At 39.4% G+C, this 22,418-nt stretch overlaps 2 protein-coding genes across 8 annotated transcripts in view; one reads left to right on the plus strand and one right to left on the minus strand.

Moving 5' to 3' along the window:
- The window catches only part of LOC133648676 (ectonucleoside triphosphate diphosphohydrolase 5-like), a 29,503-nt gene extending 20,137 nt beyond the window's left edge, over nucleotides 1–9,366 (plus strand). For 3 of the 6 annotated variants that reach the window (XM_062044999.1, XM_062044998.1, XM_062045000.1), the window contains one exon: nucleotides 8,647–9,030. The gene's annotated coding sequence lies outside the window, so the exon portion shown is untranslated. Of the gene's footprint in view, nucleotides 1–8,646; nucleotides 9,033–9,315 lie in introns of those variants that run through there. The other 3 variants (XM_062044997.1, XM_062044996.1, XM_062044994.1) reach the window with 3 other exon arrangements.
- znf410 (zinc finger protein 410) overlaps nucleotides 1–22,418 on the minus strand; it is a 44,438-nt gene that overhangs the window by 4,853 nt on the left and 17,167 nt on the right. For both annotated transcript variants that reach the window (XM_062044993.1, XM_062044992.1), the window contains exons 7-10: nucleotides 17,247–17,409; nucleotides 13,263–13,444; nucleotides 12,927–13,016; nucleotides 12,716–12,835 (exon numbers count right to left, since the gene is read on the minus strand). In XM_062044993.1, coding sequence (XP_061900977.1) covers nucleotides 12,716–12,835; nucleotides 12,927–13,016; nucleotides 13,263–13,444; nucleotides 17,247–17,409 — 555 coding nt within the window. The remainder of the gene's footprint in view (nucleotides 1–12,715; nucleotides 12,836–12,926; nucleotides 13,017–13,262; nucleotides 13,445–17,246; nucleotides 17,410–22,418) is intronic.

A 22,418-nucleotide genomic window follows, 5' to 3' on the forward strand; every position in this document is an offset into this window, starting at 1 on the left:
ATTTTTAAATGACGCATATAGTCTAGTGAACCTAATTGAACCTACTGAAAACCTAACAAATATATTCCAATATGATCAGATAAATAAATCAATATTTTCTTATGGCTCTGTCAGTAATCTTTAATTTTCAACAGACACAAAAGACAAATTTCCTTTATATAAAAATCCCCATAACATGAACATTAAATGAAAGAAACCGGTATTCAAGGCACCATCAGTAGCCTATATTTTCTATTTTAGCAAAAGTGGGCTAAATTTACTTCAAAGAAAAAAACAATAATAGCAATTTTCTATCATCCACTCAACTGAAATATTTTTAAAATATAATTAAATTGAAATACAATAAAATAAAGTGCAAAAATCTATAAATCAAAAACAACACTTTGTTTAAGGAGAAGTAACATGCAGTGAAAACAAATATTAAACTTTAACTTTTAAACTTGAATTGAGTAAAAACTCTAAATATGTGATTGCACAGTAATGTTCACATTAAACCCCCCTCCTCCCTCCGTGGGAGGGAGGCGAGTTGGGTGCCCGAAACCCCCCGCTGGTTTCGGCCCGCCCCTTGGCGCGCGTGGCACGGCGGGCTCCGCGACCCGACGGCTGGCCCTCGTGGCTTGACGGCGGGCGCGTCCCGACGGGCCGCGCGTAGGGGTCAAACGCAGAAGTCTCAGGGCCTCGTGGTGAGGGGGTGGCCTGCGGGTTTCGGCCCGCTTGACCCCCCCGCTCCGCTTGGCGCGCGCGGCACATGACGGGTTCCGCCACCGACGCTCGGGCTGCAGCCCGACGGTGGTGCGGGCCCGGCGGTGACGCGCGGTTTGGGGAAACAAAGCAGAAGTCTCAGGGCCTCGGGGCCGGGTTTCGGCCCGCCCCCTTGGCGCGCGTGGCACGGCGGGCTCCGCGACTGACGGCCGGGCTGCAGCCCTTCGGCCGGCAGGCGCGTCCCGGCGGGCCGCTCGCCCCCTTTCGGAACCTTGGACCGGCATCCGCTCGGTGCGTGTAAAAGATCTGCGGTCTAAAAAAAAAAAAAAAAAAAAAAAAAAAAAAAAAGATCTGCGGTCTGCGGGCCGGTTCTAATAATAAATCAAGATCATCCCAAGGGCCGTAAAAAACCTTCTCGCGGGCCGGATATGGCCCGCGGGCCTTGACTCTGACATATGTGACTTAAAATGACCTGACTTTTATTTTATTTTTTTTACTTTGATTTCTTAAAAAAATATGTTTTATTTTGAAACCCGAACAAATTATTATTTTTTAGAGACTAACAGCAGTCGGCGGGTAAAGGAGCAGAAGGCAAGAAGGATGTTAAGATCAGAGTTTTATGCTGCCGATCACCCATGAGGGAGATTGGCCGATACCAATATCGATCACATGTATCAATTGTAAATGTTTTTAATGTAATAATGGTGTGTGCTATTGACAGTTTAATAATGGTGTGTGCTATTGACAGTGTAACAATCTCAGCACAATATTAAAACTAATTCCCTGTTCTTTTATTACATACAATTTTTTGTATGATAAAAACTAAGTCAATAGTACACAAAAACTAAACAAAAGCAAAAATTACTATCTACTACTTATTTAAATAATTTGGTTATTCCCTGAATTTGTAAACATTACTATGTGTTTGTTTTACAAAATAAAAATTGGCCTAATCACTCTAGTATCAATCATATACTGATACTGCTCTCGACACCTCCAACTCATGTATCGATCTGCCCTCTTACGTGTCGTGTACTGACTGCCACAATGTTGTTATTTTATCCTCTCACTCACTCTTAATATACTTCTATTTTTCTGCTAATATCTGAATACTTTTTGCTGTAATGTGCTTACGTCTACACTTCGTAAATTTTACTAAGCATGTATTTCTCAGTTTTGTTTCAAGATAGTGTAGGTAGAATAGGGGTGTGCAAACTTTTTGACTCTGTCACTCCGGGCCACATTGGGGCAAAACAAACTAGTCGGGGGCCAGGCTATCTATACATTTACGAATGCAGTGTTATGTAAAAGTCTATCCTATCTAAATAGATAAATCACTACACTAACTTCAGAACTGTTTACTGAAAGTTATAGTAACTTGTAGCTACAATTTGAAGGTAAAACCTCTGTTTCTTGTTATTCCAAATCAGTGTGTTGAACTGTGAGAGTGTGTGTGTGCACTGATACACTTGACACACCTGTTTCACATGTGACTGGCAATCCCAATGATTTAAGTCTGCATATTCATTCAATACCAATTTTAAGAGGGAAGTTTTCCAAACATGTAAAAGTAGAGTACAACCTGTGTTAAAGCCCAGTTTTCAGGGGACATTGCCAGTATGCTGTCTTAAGGACACAGAATGACACATTTCTTGCAAAGCAGCAGAGCAAGGATCATATTGTAACTACGATCATTTTTACATTAATAAAAGATGTAGGATTTACAATATTATCAGGATATGATCACAGACACTTCAGTTGGCCAAAGCATTCATTAAAGCAAGCTATAGCTAACAGACTGAACGACATCACAAAACATTTAACTCTTATTAACAACCCCACATCAGACTGTGACGACACTACAATATGAAGTTAAGAGTGTGTGAAAGTTTGACTCCTATTGTGCTTACTTTCCCGACGACCTCTTTAGTGTTTAGTAATCAATCAAAAACCAAACACGAATGAAATGCGCCAAACATGGGGAAGTGTGAGATTGTGTGGCACATTTATGTAAAGGTAATGTGTTGGTTATTTGTTTGTACCATGGGCGGGAAATGTTGTTTGGATGGCGAGATATGAATAGATGCTATAGTTAGAGTTAGAGTTAGACTTTGAGTTTATTTCGAACATGCAAGCATACAACATGATACATCACAATTTCCAGTTTCTCTTTTCAACATGTTCGAAAAGGAGTAGGAAGAAGCAGAGCTTATTTAATCCTACCCCTTTTCTTTACATAACAGTTGCTGAAACTTTTTTATTCACTTCCTGTTCTCAATTTATTCACAATGTACTCCATAGGTAATCACAATAAAAATAAATAAATAAATAAATAAATAATAGTAAGAATTTAATAATAATAATTGGTGAAGTAAGTCATATTTCATATGATGAGATAAGTAAGATTACTTTAAGAATGAATGAATGGATGGATTAAATAAATTGAGAATGTTTGTCATGGTTCTTCTTCTTTGTACTTTGTAAACACTTTTAGTTTGAAGAGTTTCTTTAAGTGGATCATATTAGTACATTGTTTGATTGCTTTGCTTAATCCATTCCATAATTTAATTCCACATATTGATATACTGAAGGTCTTAAGTGTTGTACGTGCATACAAATGTTTTAAATTACATTTTTCTCTAAGATTATATTTCTCCTCTTTTGTTGAGAAGAATTGTTGTATATTCTTGGGTAGCAGGTTATAGTTTGCTTTGTGCATAATTTTAGCTGTTTGCAAATTCACTATGTCGTGGAATTTCAGTATTTTTAATTCAATAAATAAAGGATTTGTATGTTCTCTATATCCAACATTATGTATTATTCTAACTGATCTTTTTTGTAACACCGTTAATGAAAGAAGTGTACTTTTGTAATTATTTCCCCATATTTCTACACAGTAACTCAGATATGGTAACACGAGTGAGCAGTAGAGAATATGAAGTGATTTTTTGTCGAGAACATGTTTTGCTTTATTCATTATTGACGTGTTTCTTGCTACTTTATGTTGTATATTTTTTACGTGAGATTTCCAGTTCAATTTATCATCAATCATTATACCTAGAAATTTGGTTTCATTTACTCTTTCAATTTCTATTCCGTCTATTTGTATTTGTGTTTGACTTTCTCTTCTACTGTTACCAAATAGCATTATTTTAGTTTTACTAAGATTCAACGATAGTCTGTTTTTGTCAAACCATCTTTTTAATTTGTTAATTTCTTCTGTTATTATTTGTATTATCTCCTGTGTGTTCTCTCCTGAACAAAACGCTGTTGTATCATCCGCAAATAATACTAACTTTAAATCTTTTGTAACTTTACAAATGTCATTTATATAGAGATTGAATAATTTAGGTCCTAATATTGATCCCTGAGGTACACCACAGGATATATTTAGCGTTGTAGACATGTGTTCGCCTAGCTTCATGTATTGTTTCCTGTTCGTTAGATAACTTCTTATCCAGTTTAATACTAACCCTCTGATGCCATATCGTTCTACTTTTTTGATTAAAATATTGTGATTAATTGTGTCAAATGCTTTAGTTAGATCCATAAAAACTGCTGCTGCACATTTTTTACTGTCTATTGCATTGGTAATTTCTTCTGTAATTTCAATTAAAGCCACTGAAGTTGAGACATTAGCTCTGTATCCATATTGGTTCTCTTCGAGTATTCTATTTTTATTTATGAAACTCTCTAATCTGTTATTGAACAGTTTTTCAATGATTTTAGAATATTGTGGAAGTAAAGAAACAGGTCTATAATTTGTAAATTGATGTTTATCTCAGTCTTATAAATTGGTGCAACTTTAGCTATTTTCATTTTGTTTGGGAATGTACCTGTTTGAAATGATAGATTACTAATATACATTAATGGTCCTGAGATCTCTTCTATAACCTTTTTTATCGTTTCCATATCAATTCCATTACAATCAGTTGAAGTCTTAGATTTACATTTTTTCACGATTGTAACTATTTCCTCCTGTGTCACATTACCGAGGGGGATTTCGCTCTATGGTATCATTATATTCCTCAATTGGAACTGGGTCTGGAATCCTTTCTTCCAATTTTGGTCCAATATTTACAAAATAATTATTGAAGCTTTCAACTACTTCCTTTATGTTGTCATTTTTTTTTATTTCCGTCTAAAAAGTATTGAGGGTAGTCCCTCTTTGTGCCATTTTTAATAATGCTATTGAGGATGCCCCATGTTGCTCTCATATTATTTTTGTTCCTGTCCAATAATTCACTGTAATATTCTTTTCTACATGATCGTAGTATGTCTGTTAACTTGTTTTTATACTTTTTGTACTTAATTTCTGCCTCTATAGTTCTTTGTGCTATAATTTCTCTGTATAGTGTATTCTTCTTCTTACAAGCATTTTTTAGTCCTTTTGTCATCCATGGTTGATTATTCTTTCTCTGTTTATTACTGAGTTGTATCCATGGACAATGTTTGTCATAAAGTATTATGAACTTGTTTAAGAAATGTTCATATGCTTCATCAACCTCTTTTTCCTTGTACACATTGTCCCAATCTTGCTTTTGTAGCTCAATTTTGAAAGCAGTCATCCTCTTCTCTGTGCACAGTCTTCGAAATGTCCCTTTGTCTTCCATGTTCTTCTTGTAGTGTCCATCATATATTGTAAAAACTGGCAGATGATCACTAACGTCGGTTATAAGTAGACCACTTGTAGTGTTATTGTCAAACTCATTGGTAAAAATATTATCAATAAGCGTGGCACATTGTCCTGTGATTCTGCATGGCTTTGTGATTTTTGGATATAAACTGATGCTGTACAAATAGACTTTTGCTTGTTAGGGTTCAATAAGTCAATATTAAAGTCACCACATAAGAACATTATTCTTTGACCATTATCCATGTAAGTAGCCTTGATCCATTCTTCAAATGTTTCTATACTTGACTTAGGTGATCTATATATACAACTGATAAAAATGTTTTTGCTTTTTTCCTGACATATTTCAATGGTTATACATTCTAAGATATTATCTATAGCAAATGACATGTTTTTTACCACTTTGTAGTTCAGGTTCTTCATCACATACACAGCTACTCCTCCTCCATTTTTGTTGGTTCTGTTGATGTAGTTTAGCTCATATCCCTCCAGATCAAAATCTATTCCTTTTTTATCATCATTCCATGTTTCTGTGACAGCAATCACTTTGAATGGTTCGTTGATGTGTTCCAAAAAGTTCTTAATGTTGTTGTAGTTTGCATACAAGCTTCTGCTATTAAAATGAATAATTGACAATTTGTTATCGCATGTAATGTTGCTATTATATTGATCATCTGTATAATAAAAACAATTATTACTGATGTGGGAGAAAAAATTTGTATCTGGATCTATATCATTTTCCAAATCCTGGTTTTTGTAATCTTTGTTGCAGAAATTTTTGAATTCCATATTTTCTTGTTCAACATTCTTTGATGTTGTTTCAATAATCTCAATAAGTGTAGGTGGATGCAATCCTGAATGTAGGCCCTCTTGTTTAGTCGTCCCTTGGAACATAGTAGTGTCGATGCTGAATTTGGGTGTTTGTTTTCTGTCGGAGTCCATTATCATCGTTGTTTTGGTAGCTGTGTAAACTTTAAAAATTGTCCAGGTCCTTGATGTCATGGACAACAATTACTCTTGCTTCTGGACCTCCATTCAGCTTGATGTAGATTTTACAGTTGGTGCTCCAAGTTCCCTGGATTTTTCCCTGCTTTCTCAAGTCGCGTGCTTTCTTGGCGATTCCAGCATTGCGTTTTGTGAGAGGATCATTCATGTACACATTTGTTCCCTTCCGCTTCTTTCCCTGTCTCAGCAATGCCATTTTAGATTTTCTGTTTACGAGTTTCACGAGCACGACTGGAGTGGCGTTGTTGTTTCTTCCGTTCAGTGGGATGCATGTTTCGATGGTATTAATGTCAATTTCAATTTCCTTTGATTGTAGAAAGTTGACCACTTGCTGTTCTGCTGAGATCATATCCATTTCATCTGGTTCACCTTCATTATTCACAGCTTTCGCATAGGATCTTGGTTTAATTCGGTGCCCAGTCACGATGATATCATTCATTCGTTTGTCCTGATCCATTTCATCTATGATATTCCTCAACATGTTGTTGTCTTCTTGAAGGGTCTTCATTCGTTTGCCCATTTCAGTGGCTTCATTATTTCTTCTGTTGTTCTGAGATTGCAGATTTTCTATATTTTCCTGCAGACTTTTCACATCTTGTTTGTGTTCTGTTGTTACTTTTCTCAGATATTCTTTCAATTCTTTCATTTCTTCTTTCATTTATTTTTTCATTTCTTCTTTCATTTCTTTTTTCATTTCTTTCAATTCTTCTTTCATTTCTTCAAGTTTTTGTAGTATCACTTCTTGATTCCCATCATGTCCTGTGTCCAACCTCAAATCTTGTTCCCAGTTGTGTTCTGTAACAGCTGACCCCGAAGGTTTCGGGATTTCAATCTTTCCTTTACCTTTTCGCATCGCGGCAGTCACTGACGTCACTGCCTCTTGCTTGTGTCTTAACGGCAGTTGTTTCTTTAGCGACTTGCGGCACTTTAACTTGTTTTTTCCAACAATTTCGTATCTTGCGCCGTTCAGAGATCAATTTGAGGTGTCAGCCTGTCAACTTATATCACTCTGTGACGTCGGGATCACTTTAAAACAGCTGTAAACTCGCCGTAGCTTTTGGTTGCTCTATAGTTAGTAATCAATAATGTAATACATGGTCATTGGCCAGAAGAAGAAAGTAACTTAGATTAACATTAATATTAAAAAACATGTTTCAAGACGTACTGCAGGTCGCACATGGCCTGTGGGCCGTAGTTTGGACACCATTGGCTTAAAAGTTAGCTTAGCTATTAGCATGCCTGCTCCTGGCTTGCTCTCGGGTGTAACATCCTCATCCTCGTCCTCCAGTGATAATCGTTTATAATGAAAGTTGATGATACTTAAGATATTAAGAAATTGAATTTTCCATATTATGATTATTATTAGCTTTGGGAAATGGCTGCGCACGGTGTATGAAGACACAATTAGCTGCTAAAAATAATTACAGTCAGCAATATTGCTCGGCAATGGCAACTGAGTGCTTTTTTTTTTTTAAATAATAAAAAATTGGCAGATAGATGGGCACATTCCTAATGCAGGTGGCTCAACCAATAATAATTCAATTTGGGTTCAAGGACTATGATGGTGCCACTATGAAGAAGAGTTTGCAGCTGAAAAATAAAAAAACAACATCCAACTTGATTTATTACAAAATCCTCAAGGAAAGGTAAATAATCTACATGAAAACCAATTAATACTAAAAAAATATATATTTTTAGTTGCATTTTTTATATTAAATCTTGGATGGCAGATAACTTTTTAAAGCTTAACCAGGACAAGACTGAAGTTTTAGTCATTGGCCCTGAAAGAGAAACATATATTGAAACTACAATCTTTAACTCCATCACTCCAAGTGAAAAATCTGGGCGTCGTTTTCAACTCTGACCTTAGTTTTATACCACATATAAAAATACAACAAAAATATTTTTTATCATCTTAACAATATAGCCAGAGTTTGCACAATTTTCTCTCAGGGCAACACGGAGACACTAAAGCATGTTTTTATTAAAAGTCACATAGATTACTGTTACACCCTGCTTTCTGGTCTTCCTAAAAATGTTATTGCACCTTTACAACTTCTCCAAAAAATGTCCTGGCCAAGACCAAAAGGCGGGGGCTCACATTACACCAGATTTAAAATGCTTAAGACACACTTGTTTGATTTGGCTTTTACCTAATATTTATTCATTTTATTGAAGTAATTCCTACTTTACTTTTTGTCTTATTAAATATGCAATATTTTTTTATTTCCTGTATATTTTTTTCTTCATATGTTTTACTTGTATTTTATCCTTTATTCCTACTCATGGTTGTTAATATTTTACAGGTTTTGTTATTTTTGCGTTCCTCAGAGGGAGCCATTGGCATTAGGGGTTATCGGCCGTGCTGTGGGGGCGCTTTGTGTCAGCGTCCTGGTGGCCATGGTCTGATGACCTGGTGCAGATGGCTTCTGTGATAGCTCCTCGGTACTCAGCCATGCATTCATTTGTTCATGTGTGTGCGTATACGTGTGTGTGTGTGTGTGTGTGTGTGCGATGATGGGGTATGTGGGTCATCGGGGTATTGTTTTTAAGTCTGTAAAGCACTTTGTGTTGCATTTCTTTTATGTATGAAAAGCGCTTTAATAAATAAAATGTGATTGATTGATGAATGTGTCTTTGAAGCTGTTATGACTGTTAAAGAAAGCCAAAGGGAAAACATGAATAAATGAATTAAAAAAATAGAGTATATTCGCCAACGGTCATTACACACTGCTGTGAAATTGTTATCCGCTCTTTTATTGACAAGTGAAATGGGTCAAACTTTAACTAGAAGCAAAATGTTTGCTCACAGATCTGGTAAAATTATCTCTTGCTTGCTCAAAAATGTTTGCGCTAAATTTCTCAGTGTCCATCGCATCCCTTTGCGCAGATAAATAAATTAACAGAAGCAGTGGATGCAGCATGTGAAGAAGAAAGGCTGGCTGACACCTTTTTAACTTGATTGTCCTCTTTAGACCAACTGTGGACGCTAAAGACCATTTCCACTGCACAGTACATCTTGGCACACCTACATGGAGGCACGACATCATCTCACCTCAGTTTAAACATTAATGACTTGCATTACACTGCGATGAGGTGGCGACTTGTCCAGGGTGTACCCCGCCTTCCGCCCGATTGTAGCTGAGATAGGCTCCAGCGCCCCCCGCGACCCCGAAGGGAATAAGCGGTAGAAAATGGATGGACTTGCATAACAATAAAAAATATTAAATAACTCCTGTGTTTACTTTTTCAAGACCAATTTTATCCAAGAGCATATTGAGGGCCGCAGTAAGGAGACTCTGCAGTTTAATACTGCAGCATGCACAGCTGAGGCAGTTAGATCATCTTGACCAATGTTCCATTTAAGGTGCAGCCTGCGCAATTGTCACTGCTCCCTCCTCATCTGCGCACAGCAAATGGCCTTGTGGTTGAGTGTCCGCCCTGAGACTGGGAAGTTGTGAGTTCAAACCCAGGCCGAGTCATACCAAAGACTACAAAAAATGGGACCCATTACCTCCCTGTTTGGCACTCAGCATCAAAGGTTGGAATTGGGGGTTAAATCACCAAATGACTCCTGAGCGCGGCGCACACTGCTGCTCACTGCTCCCCTCACCTCCCAGGGGGTGACCATGGGCATGGGTCAAATGCAGAGGACACATTTCACCACACCTAGTGTGTGTGTGACAATCGTTGGGACTTTAACTTGACTTAAAATCTATACCATGCACAAAATAAAATCCAACCAAAACTCTAAACAAAATAAACTGTTTATTCTGTACAATTTTGCAGCCGCCACAACAGATAATACAATGTTCCTCAACTCTGTTCGATTATTGTAACATCTGTTGAGACGCTTTAAGGATGTCGTTGTGGCTTGTGCAGCCCTTTGAGACACTCGTGATTTAGGGCTATATAAGTAAACATTGATTGATTGATTGATGGAAGAACAGGTGGTCATGGATCCATTGAGCAAAACTGTCTATTGTTGGCCGTAACCACATCAGAAAACATTAGCAAAAAAACGACTATTTAGCAAAACTGGTCATTTCCACCATACAAACCATGCCAAAACCAACATATCAACAGCAGCCACTCTCTTTCTCACTTGCACCAACAGACGCACTCATTGGACTCAGCCACTAATGGCCACACAAAAAGTCGGACAACTCCAACACCACACAAAGCAGCCAATCTATGTCATTAACAGCATGTTATATTTGCATGTCCCTGTTTTGCTAGTTAGCTTATAAATTTGCTAGTTATCTTAAAGGCCTACTGAAATGATTTTTTTATTTATTTAAACGGGGATAGCAGATCCATTCTATGTGTCATACTTGATCATTTCGCGATATTGACATATTTTTGCTGAAAGGATTTAGTATACAACAACGACGATAAAGTTCGCAACTTTTGGTCGCTGATAAAAAAAAGCCTTGCCTATACCGGAAGTAGCGTGACGTCACAGGAGGTAGGATTCCTCACAATTCCCCGTTGTTTACAATGGAGCGAGAGAGATTCGGACCGAGAAAGCGACGATTACCCCATTAATTTGAGCGAGGATGAAAGATTCGTGGATGAGGAATGTTAGAGTGAAGAACTAGAGAGGCAGTGCAGGGTGTATCTTTTTTCGCTCTGACCGTAACTTAGGTACAAGGTCTCATTGGATTCCACACACTGTCCTTTTTCTATTGTGGATCACGGATTTGTATTTTAAACCACCTCGGATACTATATCCTCTTGAAAATGAGAGTAGAGAACGCGAAATGGACATTCACAGTGACTTTTATCTCCACGACAATACATCAGCAAAGCTCTTTAGCTACTGAGCTAACGTGATAGCATCTGGCTCAAATGCAGATAGAAACAAAATAAATAAATCCCTGACTGGAAGGATAGACAGAAGATCAACAATACTATTAAACCATGGACATGTAACTACACGGTTAATAATTCTCAGCCTGGCAAAGCTTAACAATGCTGTTGCTAACGACGCTGAAGCTAACTTAGCAACTGGACCTCACAGAGCTATGATAAAAACATTAGCGCTCCACCTACGCCAGCCAGCCCTCATCTGCTCATCAACACCCGTGCTCACCTGCGTTCCAGCGATCGACAGCGCGACGAAGGACTTCACCCGATCACAGATGCGGTTGGCGGCTAGCATCGGCTAGCGCGTCTGCTATCCAAGTAAGTACTCCTTGTTGTGTTGCTACAGCCAGCCGCTAATACACCGATCCCACCTACAACTTTCTTCTTTGCAATCTCCATTGTTCATTAAACAAATTGCAAAAGATTCACCAACACAGATGTCCAGAATACTGTGGAATTGTTCGATGAAAACAGAGCAGTTTGTATGGTGACACATTGGGTACGAATACTTCCGTTGCCGTCGTGACGTCACGCGCATACGCATCATACATAGACGTTTCCAACCGGAAGTTTAGCGGGAAATTTTAAATTGCACTTTATAAGTTAACCCGGCCGTATTGGCATGTGTTGCAATGTTAGGATTTCATCATTGATATATAAACTATCAGACTGCGTGGTCGGTAGTAGTGGGTTTCAGTAGGCCTTTAAAAGTGCAGAATAGTTAAGAGAGGTAAACGCTTTTACTCTTATTATTGTGAAACAAAGAAGTACTGTACACCCACACTCCCCAATCAGATGTGTGCTTATTCCACTGTCATTTATTAAGAATATTAATGTATTGATATTATGTTACTAGATTACAGAAATGCTAATACAACCTGAGTAATTATATATTTCACAGACAGAAAGTTAAAAATGTACACTTTATCCCATGGTTACATCTCATTGTGCAACTTGTGAATGTTTTAACGGGAACTAAATGTGATCTCTGTTAGGAGTACAAATTATTTCCAAAGCAGGAACCCCGCCAACAATACAATAAGAGTACATATCTCATGAAAAACATGATGTTTTTGTTATTTGTAAATAGTCTAATACAAATGACTACTGTCATTTGATTATGATAACACATGTTGTTATGATGTCAGGTTTGGGACAGGTGTGTTACTGCTGTGGCCACAGTGTGCATGTCTGATCTTGCTCACGTGTTCCACTGAATGTTCAGGAAGTCGTGCGTTTGTTCAGACACAAAAAATTAGAGGAAACAATAATCCTGACCTAGAGAACTAAACTAGGAACAATACGCCCTTTTTAGGTACCATACAGTGAGAAAGGGAGCAAGGCAATGAACGGTTAACGAAAAGAAAGCTTTCAGACGTCAAACTTAACGTTCTTAACTTTTCTGTCATCCGTGATCAGGGTGTAAAAAGCCTGAGCCGCTTGAAGCGACATAATCTGCAGGATTAGCATATACTGTACGTGTTGCCGTGCGAAAGGAAGACAGACCTGTTTCTCTACTTTCAGCAGCGAGTCCCTCCTCTCCGTGACGCCTTCTAATGTGGACGTTCCTGCTGCCAGACTGTGAGAAGGTCTTGCCGCAGATCCCGCAGTGATGAGGCTTCTCGCCTGCAGCGCACGCACAAACACGTGACAGAAAAAGCGGTCGGAAGTAAACCTAAACAAAAATAAAGTGCAGAAGTGCGTGGGCGACACTCACCAGAATGAACTAGCATGTGTTTTCTGAGACTGGAATACTCGGCGAAGGATCGCCCACAGCCATCTGCTTCACACAGGAACGGCTTCTCCCCTGCAGGCAAGCACACGTCACTCCTGAGGCGCCGTCACATTGAAATTATCATCTTTATAGCAACGTTTAAATGCAGTTTGTCTCTTTGGGTGTCAGAACGTGAATGAGGGCCGTTAAGCAACCTTGATCAGATATGACCTCCCTGATGGTGCACGTAGGTGTAGAGTCATCAGCTCGCCAACGCTCAACAAATCCATTGAGCAGGAGAGTTGTCGCCTTGAGTTTATCGCCGAGCGCCGCGCTCACCGGTGTGGACACGTCGGTGGTTCTTGAGGTTTCCGGCGGTGGTGAACTTCTTGCCGCAGTTCTTCTCCTTGCAGATGAAAGGTTTCTCGCCGTTATGCGTCCTCATGTGGACCTGCAGACGCTGCAGCACGTAGAAGCTCTTGCCGCAGCCTTCGGCGTTGCAGCGGAACATGCGGTCATTCCTGGGAGCAAAAAGATAGAAAGTTGTTCCGTCAGTGTTGACGTCTTTTACACCACGATTACGTTTAATGCGATATGAGGTCAAGTTACACAACATTGCTGCACTTATGTCATTTGTACTAAAATTAGTGTGATGTCATTTATTTACAGATGTAAAAACACAATGTGTGCATGCAAACAATGTATGTATTTATTTACTTCACACGGACAGAAGACTTCTTGAAAAAGTTATTTTTCAAATATGACAGGCCATTTAATATACAGTAAATCTCTGAGGTGCCAACATTATCACTTGGATGTTTTCTCACATAACATGCATCTTTGTTTTTTTTGGCCTTTTTGATGACACTTCTCTAAAAACATGTCCCACTACTTTTGTCCAAGTTCACCTTTGGGTTAAAGTTGAACGGTTTTAAAACATTTATTGACCCTGGAGAAGACTATTCCTATTTCCATTCAATTACCAATGCAATAGATAAGTTAAAGTACCCATGATTGTCACACACACTAGGTAAGGCAAAATTATTCTCTGCATTTGACCCATTACCCTTGATCACCCCTGGGAGGTGAGAGGAGCAGTGAGCAGCAGCGGTGGCCGAGCCCGGGAATCATTTTTGGTGCTTTAACCCCCAATTCTAACCCTTGATACTGAGTTCCAAGCAGGGAGGTAATGGGTCCCATTTTTATAGTCTTTGGTATGACTCGGCCGGGGTTTAGATGGTAAACAGTGTGCAGCTGCTGTGTTTATGGATCTAACAAAAGTATTTGACACAATCCGAATATTGTACTTTACAAATTAGGGAAGCAACACGTGCCGAACGTATGTCTACAGCAGTGGTTCTTAACCTTGTTGGAGGTACCGAATCCCACCAGTTTCATATGCGCATTCACCGAATCCTCCTTTAGTGAAAAATCTACGTTTTTGTTTTTTTTACAATTCAAGACAAAGTTATATGGTTTTTTCCTGGTGCACAAAATGAACCGTGCATGAACATCACCTCGTTCAAAGAACAAAACCAACACAGTGCATGAACTCACAATAAATTACACACCTGCAAATCAGATGGAAAATTAGAAGGAACGTTGTTTAAGGGTATCCATAATACTCCGATAGATAAGTTTGTATTTCCACGATGAGTCGGGTGTGCCTTGACCTCCGCGGCGGAGGCTCCGCCAAACCCCTGAGGCAGACTCACCGAACCCCTAGGGTTCGATCGAACCCAGGTTAAGAACCACTGGTCTACAGTGCTAAATATATCTTGTGGCATACCCCAGGGATCAATACTGGGAACAAAATTGTTTAATCACTATATAAACAACAACAAAGGACTTAAAGTTAGTACTACTTGCAGACAACACGACACAGAAGCCAAAATACAAAAAAATAACAAGAAATTAACAAATTAAAAAGATGGTTTGACAAAAACAGGCCATCTTTGAATCTCAGTAAAACTAAAATAATACTATTCTGTAACAACAGCAGAGAAAGTCAAACACAAATTCAATACCTTGACTATGTCAAGGTAACGTGCGGAGTTCCCCAGGGTTCGGTTCTTGGCCCTGCACTCTTTAGTATTTACATGCTGCCGCTGGGTGACATCATACGCAAGTACGGTGTTAGCTTTCACTGTTATGCTGATGACACTCAACTCTACATGCCCCTAAAGCTGACCAATACGCCGGACTGTAGTCAGCTGGAGGCGTGTCTTAATGAAATTAAACAATGGATGTCCGCTAACTTTTTGCAACTCAACGCTAAGAAAACGGAAATGCTGATTATCGGTCCTGCTAGACACCAACATCTATTTAATAATACCACCTTAACATTTGACAACCATACAATTAAACAAGGCGACTCGGTAAAGAATCTGGGTATTATCTTCGACCCAACTCTCTCGTTTGAGTCACACATTAAGAGTGTTACTAAAACGGCCTTCTTTCATCTCCGTAATATCGCTAAAATTCGTTCCATCCTGTCCACTAGCGACGCTGAGATCATTATTCATGCGTTCGTTACGTCTCGTCTCGATTACTGTAACGTTTTATTTTCGGGTCTCCCTATGTCTAGCATTAAAAGATTACAGTTGGTACAAAATGCGGCTGCAAGGCTTTTGACAAAAACAAGAAAGTTTGATCATATTACGCCTATACTGGCTCACTTGCACTGGCTTCCTGTGCACTTAAGATGCAACTTTAAGGTTTTACTACTTACGTATAAAATACTACACGGTTTAGCTCCAGCCTATCTCGCCGATTGTATTGTACCATATGTCCCGACAAGAAATCTGCGTTCAAAGAACTCCGGCTTATTAGTGATTTCCAGAGCCAAAAAAAAAGTCTGCGTTTTAGAGCGTTTTCTATTCGGGCTCCAGTACTCTGGAATGCCCTCCCGGTAACAGTTAGAGATGCTACCTCAGTAGAAGCATTTAAGTCCCATCTTAAAACTCATTTGTATAATCTAGCCTTTAAATAGACCCCCTTTTTTAGACCAGTTGATCTGCCGTTTCTTTTCTTCTCTCCTCTTCCCCCCTGTCCCTTGCGAGGGGGAGTTGCATAGGCCCGGTGGCCATGGATGAAGTGCTGGCTGTCCAGAGTCGGGACCCCGGGTGGACCACTAGCCTGTGCATCGGTTGGGGACATCTCTGCGCTGCTGACCCGTCTCCGCTCGGGATGGTTTCCTGTTGGCCCCGCTGTGGACTGGACTCCCGCTGATGTGTTGGATCCACTGTGGACTGGACTTTCACAATGTTATGTCAGACCCACTCGACATCCATTGCTTTCGGTCTCCCCTAGAGGGGTGGGGGTTACCCACATATGCGGTCCTCTCCAAGGTTTCTCATAGTCATTCACCGACGTCCCACTGGGGTGAGTTTTTCCTTGCCCATATGTGGGCTCTGTACCGAGGATGTCGTTGTGGCTTGTACAGCCCTTTGAGACACTTGTGATTTAGGGCTATATAAATAAACATTGATTGATTGATTGATTGATTGAAATAGACAGAGTAGAAATTGAAAGAGTAAAATAACTTAAAATGTAGAAGGAATTGTAACCCTCATACTACATAAGGTGGCAAGAAATATTTCAATAAAGAATAAAGCAAAATATGTTCTGGACCAAAAATCACTCTATACTCTCTACTGCTCACTCGTGTTACCATATCTGAGTTATTGTGTAGAAATACGGAGAAATTGCAAACAGCTAAAATTATGTACAAAGCAAACTATAACCTATTACCCAAGAATGTACAACAATTATTCTCAACAACAAAGGAGAAATATAAACTTGGGAGACAAATCTACTTAAAAATATTTGTATGTGTGTACAACAATTAACATTGTTAGCATATCTGTATGTGGAATTCAATTATGTAAATGGATTAAGCAAAGAAGTCAAAGTACTAATATGTTTGATTTTAAGAAACTGTACAAATTCAAAGTGTTTACAAAGTACAAGGGAAAAGTCTTGGTAAACATTTTGAACATTATTGAAAAATTAAATTAACTTAATCTCATCATGTGAATCACAATTTAACTACTGTATTGAATTATTTATGAGAACTTGATTATTCACTCATTTAATTTGTTACAGATGGAGTACACTAAGTGAACAAAAAAATGTGTTAGAAATTGCTGTGAAACAGCAAGGGAGCAGAATTTAATACGCTCTGCTTCTTCCTACTCCTTAGCTGATGACAAACTGTAAATATGTGATGTATCATATTGTAATTGTATGCATGTTCCAAATAAACTGATACCATAAACATAACTATACCATTCATTTATTTGGGAGAAGTAGTCAACTTACCTGTGAGTTTTCAAATGATACTTGAGGTGAGCGGGCCACGTGAAGGTCCTACAGCAGCCTTCAAACGAGCAGCGGAGGACCTGCCTGGCGAGGGGGCGCCCGGTCCGAGGCGGCGGCGTTTCCCGCTTCTCTACTTCTGATGGTGAGGTGTGCATGTAGTCGCCTAGGAAACGGACGGAGTGTGAAAAAAGTGAAGCTAAAGGGAGTGCCAGGTGGCTGCTCCCTGGAGGTGGACTGTTAAAAGAGCTAATGGCAGGCAGCTGATGGACGCCTGCTGGAGCGGAGCGGCCAAATGAGAGAAGCTGAACAGCCTCCCTGCTTTGAGGCCCTTTAACGGCTCCAATTAGGTACGAGGCATGCTAGAAACGATGGGCCTTGGAGTCCTAGCCTGCTGCTAAACAACGTATTAGGACGTTTCCAAGACATCATCACTTCTCACCTTTAACCACCGCCAATGCTCATTATGGCCCAGCTGTTTATTTAGGATGGGGGCATTAATTGGAAGCAAGTGTTAATTGGAGAGTGGCTGTTACTTCCTGAAAACTTGAGTAGATTTAAAACATACATTTTACATACAGCCCTTTGAGACACTTGTGATTTAGGGCTATATAAATAAACATTGATGACATTTTGTAACTAATAATAATTTGGAAGGTGGAAAAGAAAATGTGGTTCTCTCTGACCACGTGCACATTGGTTAGGTGTACTGCAAGAACAGAACCATTGTTAGGTGTGTACGCCAGGAGCTGCAATTGGGGTCAAGAGCATCGACATTAACTGTGGCTGTAGGAAACCTCATGATTTAGTTTTTATCGCTAGAAGAATCTAAATGACAAATATCATGATTGGTCAGCAGATTTATCCAGCGATGCATGCAATTTAAATGTTGCTGCACAGCTGTTGGTGTGAAACTCATGTGTTACACTTGCACTTCTGTTGTTTACAATCAATCCATCAACGCTATTCATGCTGATTCAGCAGTTTACTTGATTCAATGTCATTATCACACTGTACAAGTTAATGTGTCAGTTTTTTTTTCCTCTTATAATTGTCTAATTTATCTAATAGGATGCTGTTGTTCTTATTGCAATATTTGAGGCGATAGTATGGTTATAATTGAGGTAAATATTAATCCTTTTGTAATTTTGTTATTACTATTAATGATCAAATTGTAGTGTAGGAGTGATCATTGTCAGTAGCTATTACTTTTTATTTTGTGAGTTATATTTGTATATACTTCATCTGTTGAGGAAGTTCTTGTCTACGCTTTATCCTCCTCATCACCCCTCTGTTTTCTTTGTTCTTTCTATCCCCTCCTGATCCAGTCTGATAGCCCTAAACACAATATGTCCAAATATATAATAAAGTTAAACACAAATAATGCAACTTGGGAAGTATCCTTGGTAAAGTGGATACTTTCTAATAGTATACGCTGTATGTGTAAGTAATATATAACTATAACTATTTGATACTTGCTTATATTGACAAATGTACTGTTTGAGACTGCATTATTGTTTAATTAAGGATATTTATTTCATATGGCTACTCTAGTTTGCGTGTTTAGCGGTTACCTGCTAGCATCATATAGCCCAGTGTTTCTTAACCATAGGGCCCCATAGAGTGCTGACGTAAAATATCTGTTTCTCAGTTGTGGTCGTATGGACCGCAACACTACTCAGTTGTAATAAACTTTTCCACCACTTGTGGCAATAATGACAATCTCAAACAAACACAAGAAGTCTGGAGCTAAGGTCATAGAAAAGTTCCCTAAGTGCAAAAATTATGACTAAAGTGGTGAAGCTGTATTTTCATTTGTACTTTAATTTTGACCGTTACCTATCATTACATTTGTCTATTTTAGGACAAGATAAGTATGTATGTAAATTTATTTTTATCAGTTATTTATGAATCCCTTCCGATGCAGTATATTTGGTTTGTACTTATTTTTCTGATCATCCTGACATAAGCCTAAAGTTTGTGTTAAATTAATATTTGTATAAGACACATGGTTTCATATCGTTTGACAGGGTTGTGAACTGTAAGTAGGTTAGATATAATTATTGAGTATGATTAAAATCAAGAGTAAGATAACTAATCCAGTGTTAATAATTGAGGGGGACTCGGGCCCCTCTGGAGTGGAAACGTTGGGCTTTTCTTGATGGTTCTCAACTATCAAAAAGGTTGAGAACCCCTGCTATGTAGCTCACTGTGTGTATTTACCTTTTGTAAACGGCCTGACTAAAATACAAGAAAAGACCAACCTTATGTGCTTATTGGAGGTCATTTAGATAACTAGCTGTCCAGCTTTGCAACAGTCAACATGCTGCTTGTATCAGATATTTTACATGTAAGTCCATGATTCCTTTTTTGTCCCACTGATAAACGACCGATATCAATACTGGATCGGGACACCCGAGTTGAACAGCGAGCAGTAAAGAGCAAACTGCTGACTCAGCATGAACAATGCTGATGAATTAATTGTAAAAAACAGAAGTGTAACACACATGAGTCTCACACCAACATACAGTATGTGTAACAGCATTTTAAAGTGAATGCAGTGCTGGATAAATTTGCTAACCAATCATCCATCCATCTGTCCTTTTTCTACCCCTTATCCCTTTCGGGCTCGCCTAAACCTATCTCAGCTGCATTCGGGCGGAAGGTGGGGTACACCCTGGATAAGTCGCCATCTCATCGCGGAGCCAACACAGATAGACAGACAACATTCACACACTAGGAACAACTTAGTGTTGCCAATCAACCTATCCACAGGTGCATGTCTTTGGTGGTGGGAGGAAGCCGGAGTACCCGGAGGGAACCCACGCAGTCACGGGGAGAACATGCAAACTCCACACAGAAAGATCCCGAGCGCAAGATCGAACCCAGGACCAATCATGATATTTCTCATTCAGATACTTCTGGCGATAAAAACTACATCAGAAGGTTCCCTACAGCCACCGCTGTTTATATTTTTGACCTGCCAGTTATACACTGTACTTTTGTAAACCATGCACCTGGCAACTATAGGGGAAACTTTCAGCATACACAGAATGAAGCCCGGAGAACTTTCCTGACCACATGGCAGCATTGGAGCTTTCCAGAGAGTTGAAAGATTAGGGAACATTTCCTAGGACATATTTCATCAAGCGCATGTTGTGATGCTGTCCTGTGTGGACTCAAACATGCCACAACTTGACATGCAAATCACTTTTCTTATTACTATTATTAAATATATTCATCTATTGTATGGATGCTCTATTTACCTTCAATCAGCTGACATGACAATGTGACATTTTACAGCTTCATGAAGCTGGACAAGCAAACCATCAGGCTACAAATTTAATTTGATTGCGAGACTTGTGATGACAGCGTCTGAAAAGCGTTTTCGTCACTGCTGATTAGATTTTGTTTCATTTCATCTGCTCTGACCTCCTTTCGTCTTTTGATGCCTCCTGAAAAGAACGCTCGCTTCTTTAGTCTTCTTTCCGCTTCTAATATTAGTCTAGACATGAAATCACTGATGACAACACAATGAACAAGCTGCTAACACCTCAACCAATGAGATCCAAAATTCAATATTACACATTTCATGCTTACTGTAGAATATCTCAAATCAATCCAAACGGAGCAATAGCTCTGATATCAGATGTCATTAGGCATGACCTAATGCAAAATTATCCTAAGGCACGTGTCCAAACTGCCCACAGCACTTTCTAAAAATACAGCTAAACGATACTAAAAAACACTACAGAAAAAACCTCAATTATTAATACCAAAAACAATAACTCGTTTTACCACTTACAAAGCTTTCTTTAAATATATGCAACTCATTAACATATCTATATATAAATGTATTGGTTTTAGCTGGATTATAAAATGATAGATTGGCTCCAAATTAAGGGTGGAACGTTTACAAACTCTACGTTTTTTTGTCCGGCGCACCTCAGAATGTCAAATATCTTAATAATCCATTATTACCATTTATCCGTTGCGGTTCTTAGGAAAATATTTTACAAAAAAATTCAACGTGGTTCCTAAGGCTGAGCCTTGAATTAGAGTACACAAAAAAATTAACTGCACTATCTATACAAGCACATTGTATACGGACTACCGTATTTACCGCACTATAAGACGCACCGGATTATAAGGCGCACCTTCAATGAATGGCCTATTTTAAAACGTTGTTCATATATAAGGCGTACCGCATTATAAGGCGCATAGAATAGACGCTACAGTAGAGGCTGGGGTTACGTTAAGCATCCATTAGATGGAGCTGCGCTAAAGGGAATGTCAACAAAAAAAATAGTTATTGTACTGACACTTCTACTTGCTGCTCTCTGTTCAACAACCCACTGTTCGAGTTTGTCCTCCAACTGTAGCCATCTGGCTTTGTTCCCTCGGAAACTCTGTTTAGTCTTCTTTACTTAGCGCAAGGCAGCACGGTGGAACAGGGGTTAGTGCGTCTGCCTCACAATACGAAGGTCCTGAGTAGTTGTGAGTTCAATCCCGGCCTCGGGATCTTTCTGTGTGGAGTTTGCATGTTCTCTCCGTGACTGCGTGGGTTCCCTCCGGGTACTCCGGCTTCCTCCCACCTCCAAAAACATGCACCTGGGGATAGGCTGATTGGCAACACTAAATTGGCCCTAGTGTGTGAATGTGAGTGTGAATGTTGTCTGTCTATCTGTGTTGGCCCTGCGATGAGGTGGCGACTTGGCCAGGGTGTACCCCGCCTTCCGCCCGATTGTAGCTGAGATAGGCTCCAGCGCCCCCCGCGACCCCGAAGGGATTAAGCGGTAGAAAATGGATGGATACTTAGCGCAGGTCATCATGTTGCTTCCTCCACTTTCGCACCATTGATTTGTTAATGTTAAATTCTCTCGCTGTTGCTCTATTCCCGTGTTCTACTGCGTGACTGATCGATCGCCTTGAGTTTAAACTCTGTGTCGTAAGCGTGTCTCTTAAAAGGAGCCATTTTTGGGTCTTTACATAAAGTTTAGGTCTCGCAACTACGGTTAGCAGCCGCCGACTTCATTTTCCCCCGTAGAAGAAGAAGAAGCTCGGCGTAGTTACCATAGTTGTGAGACCTGTTGTGGCTCAATATTGGTCCATATATAAGGCGCACCGGATTGTAAGGCGCACTGTCAGCTTTTGAGGAAATTGGAGGTTTTTAGG

Source organism: Entelurus aequoreus, linkage group LG04, assembly GCF_033978785.1.
Source record: "Entelurus aequoreus isolate RoL-2023_Sb linkage group LG04, RoL_Eaeq_v1.1, whole genome shotgun sequence".
Taxonomy (NCBI): domain Eukaryota; kingdom Metazoa; phylum Chordata; class Actinopteri; order Syngnathiformes; family Syngnathidae; genus Entelurus; species Entelurus aequoreus.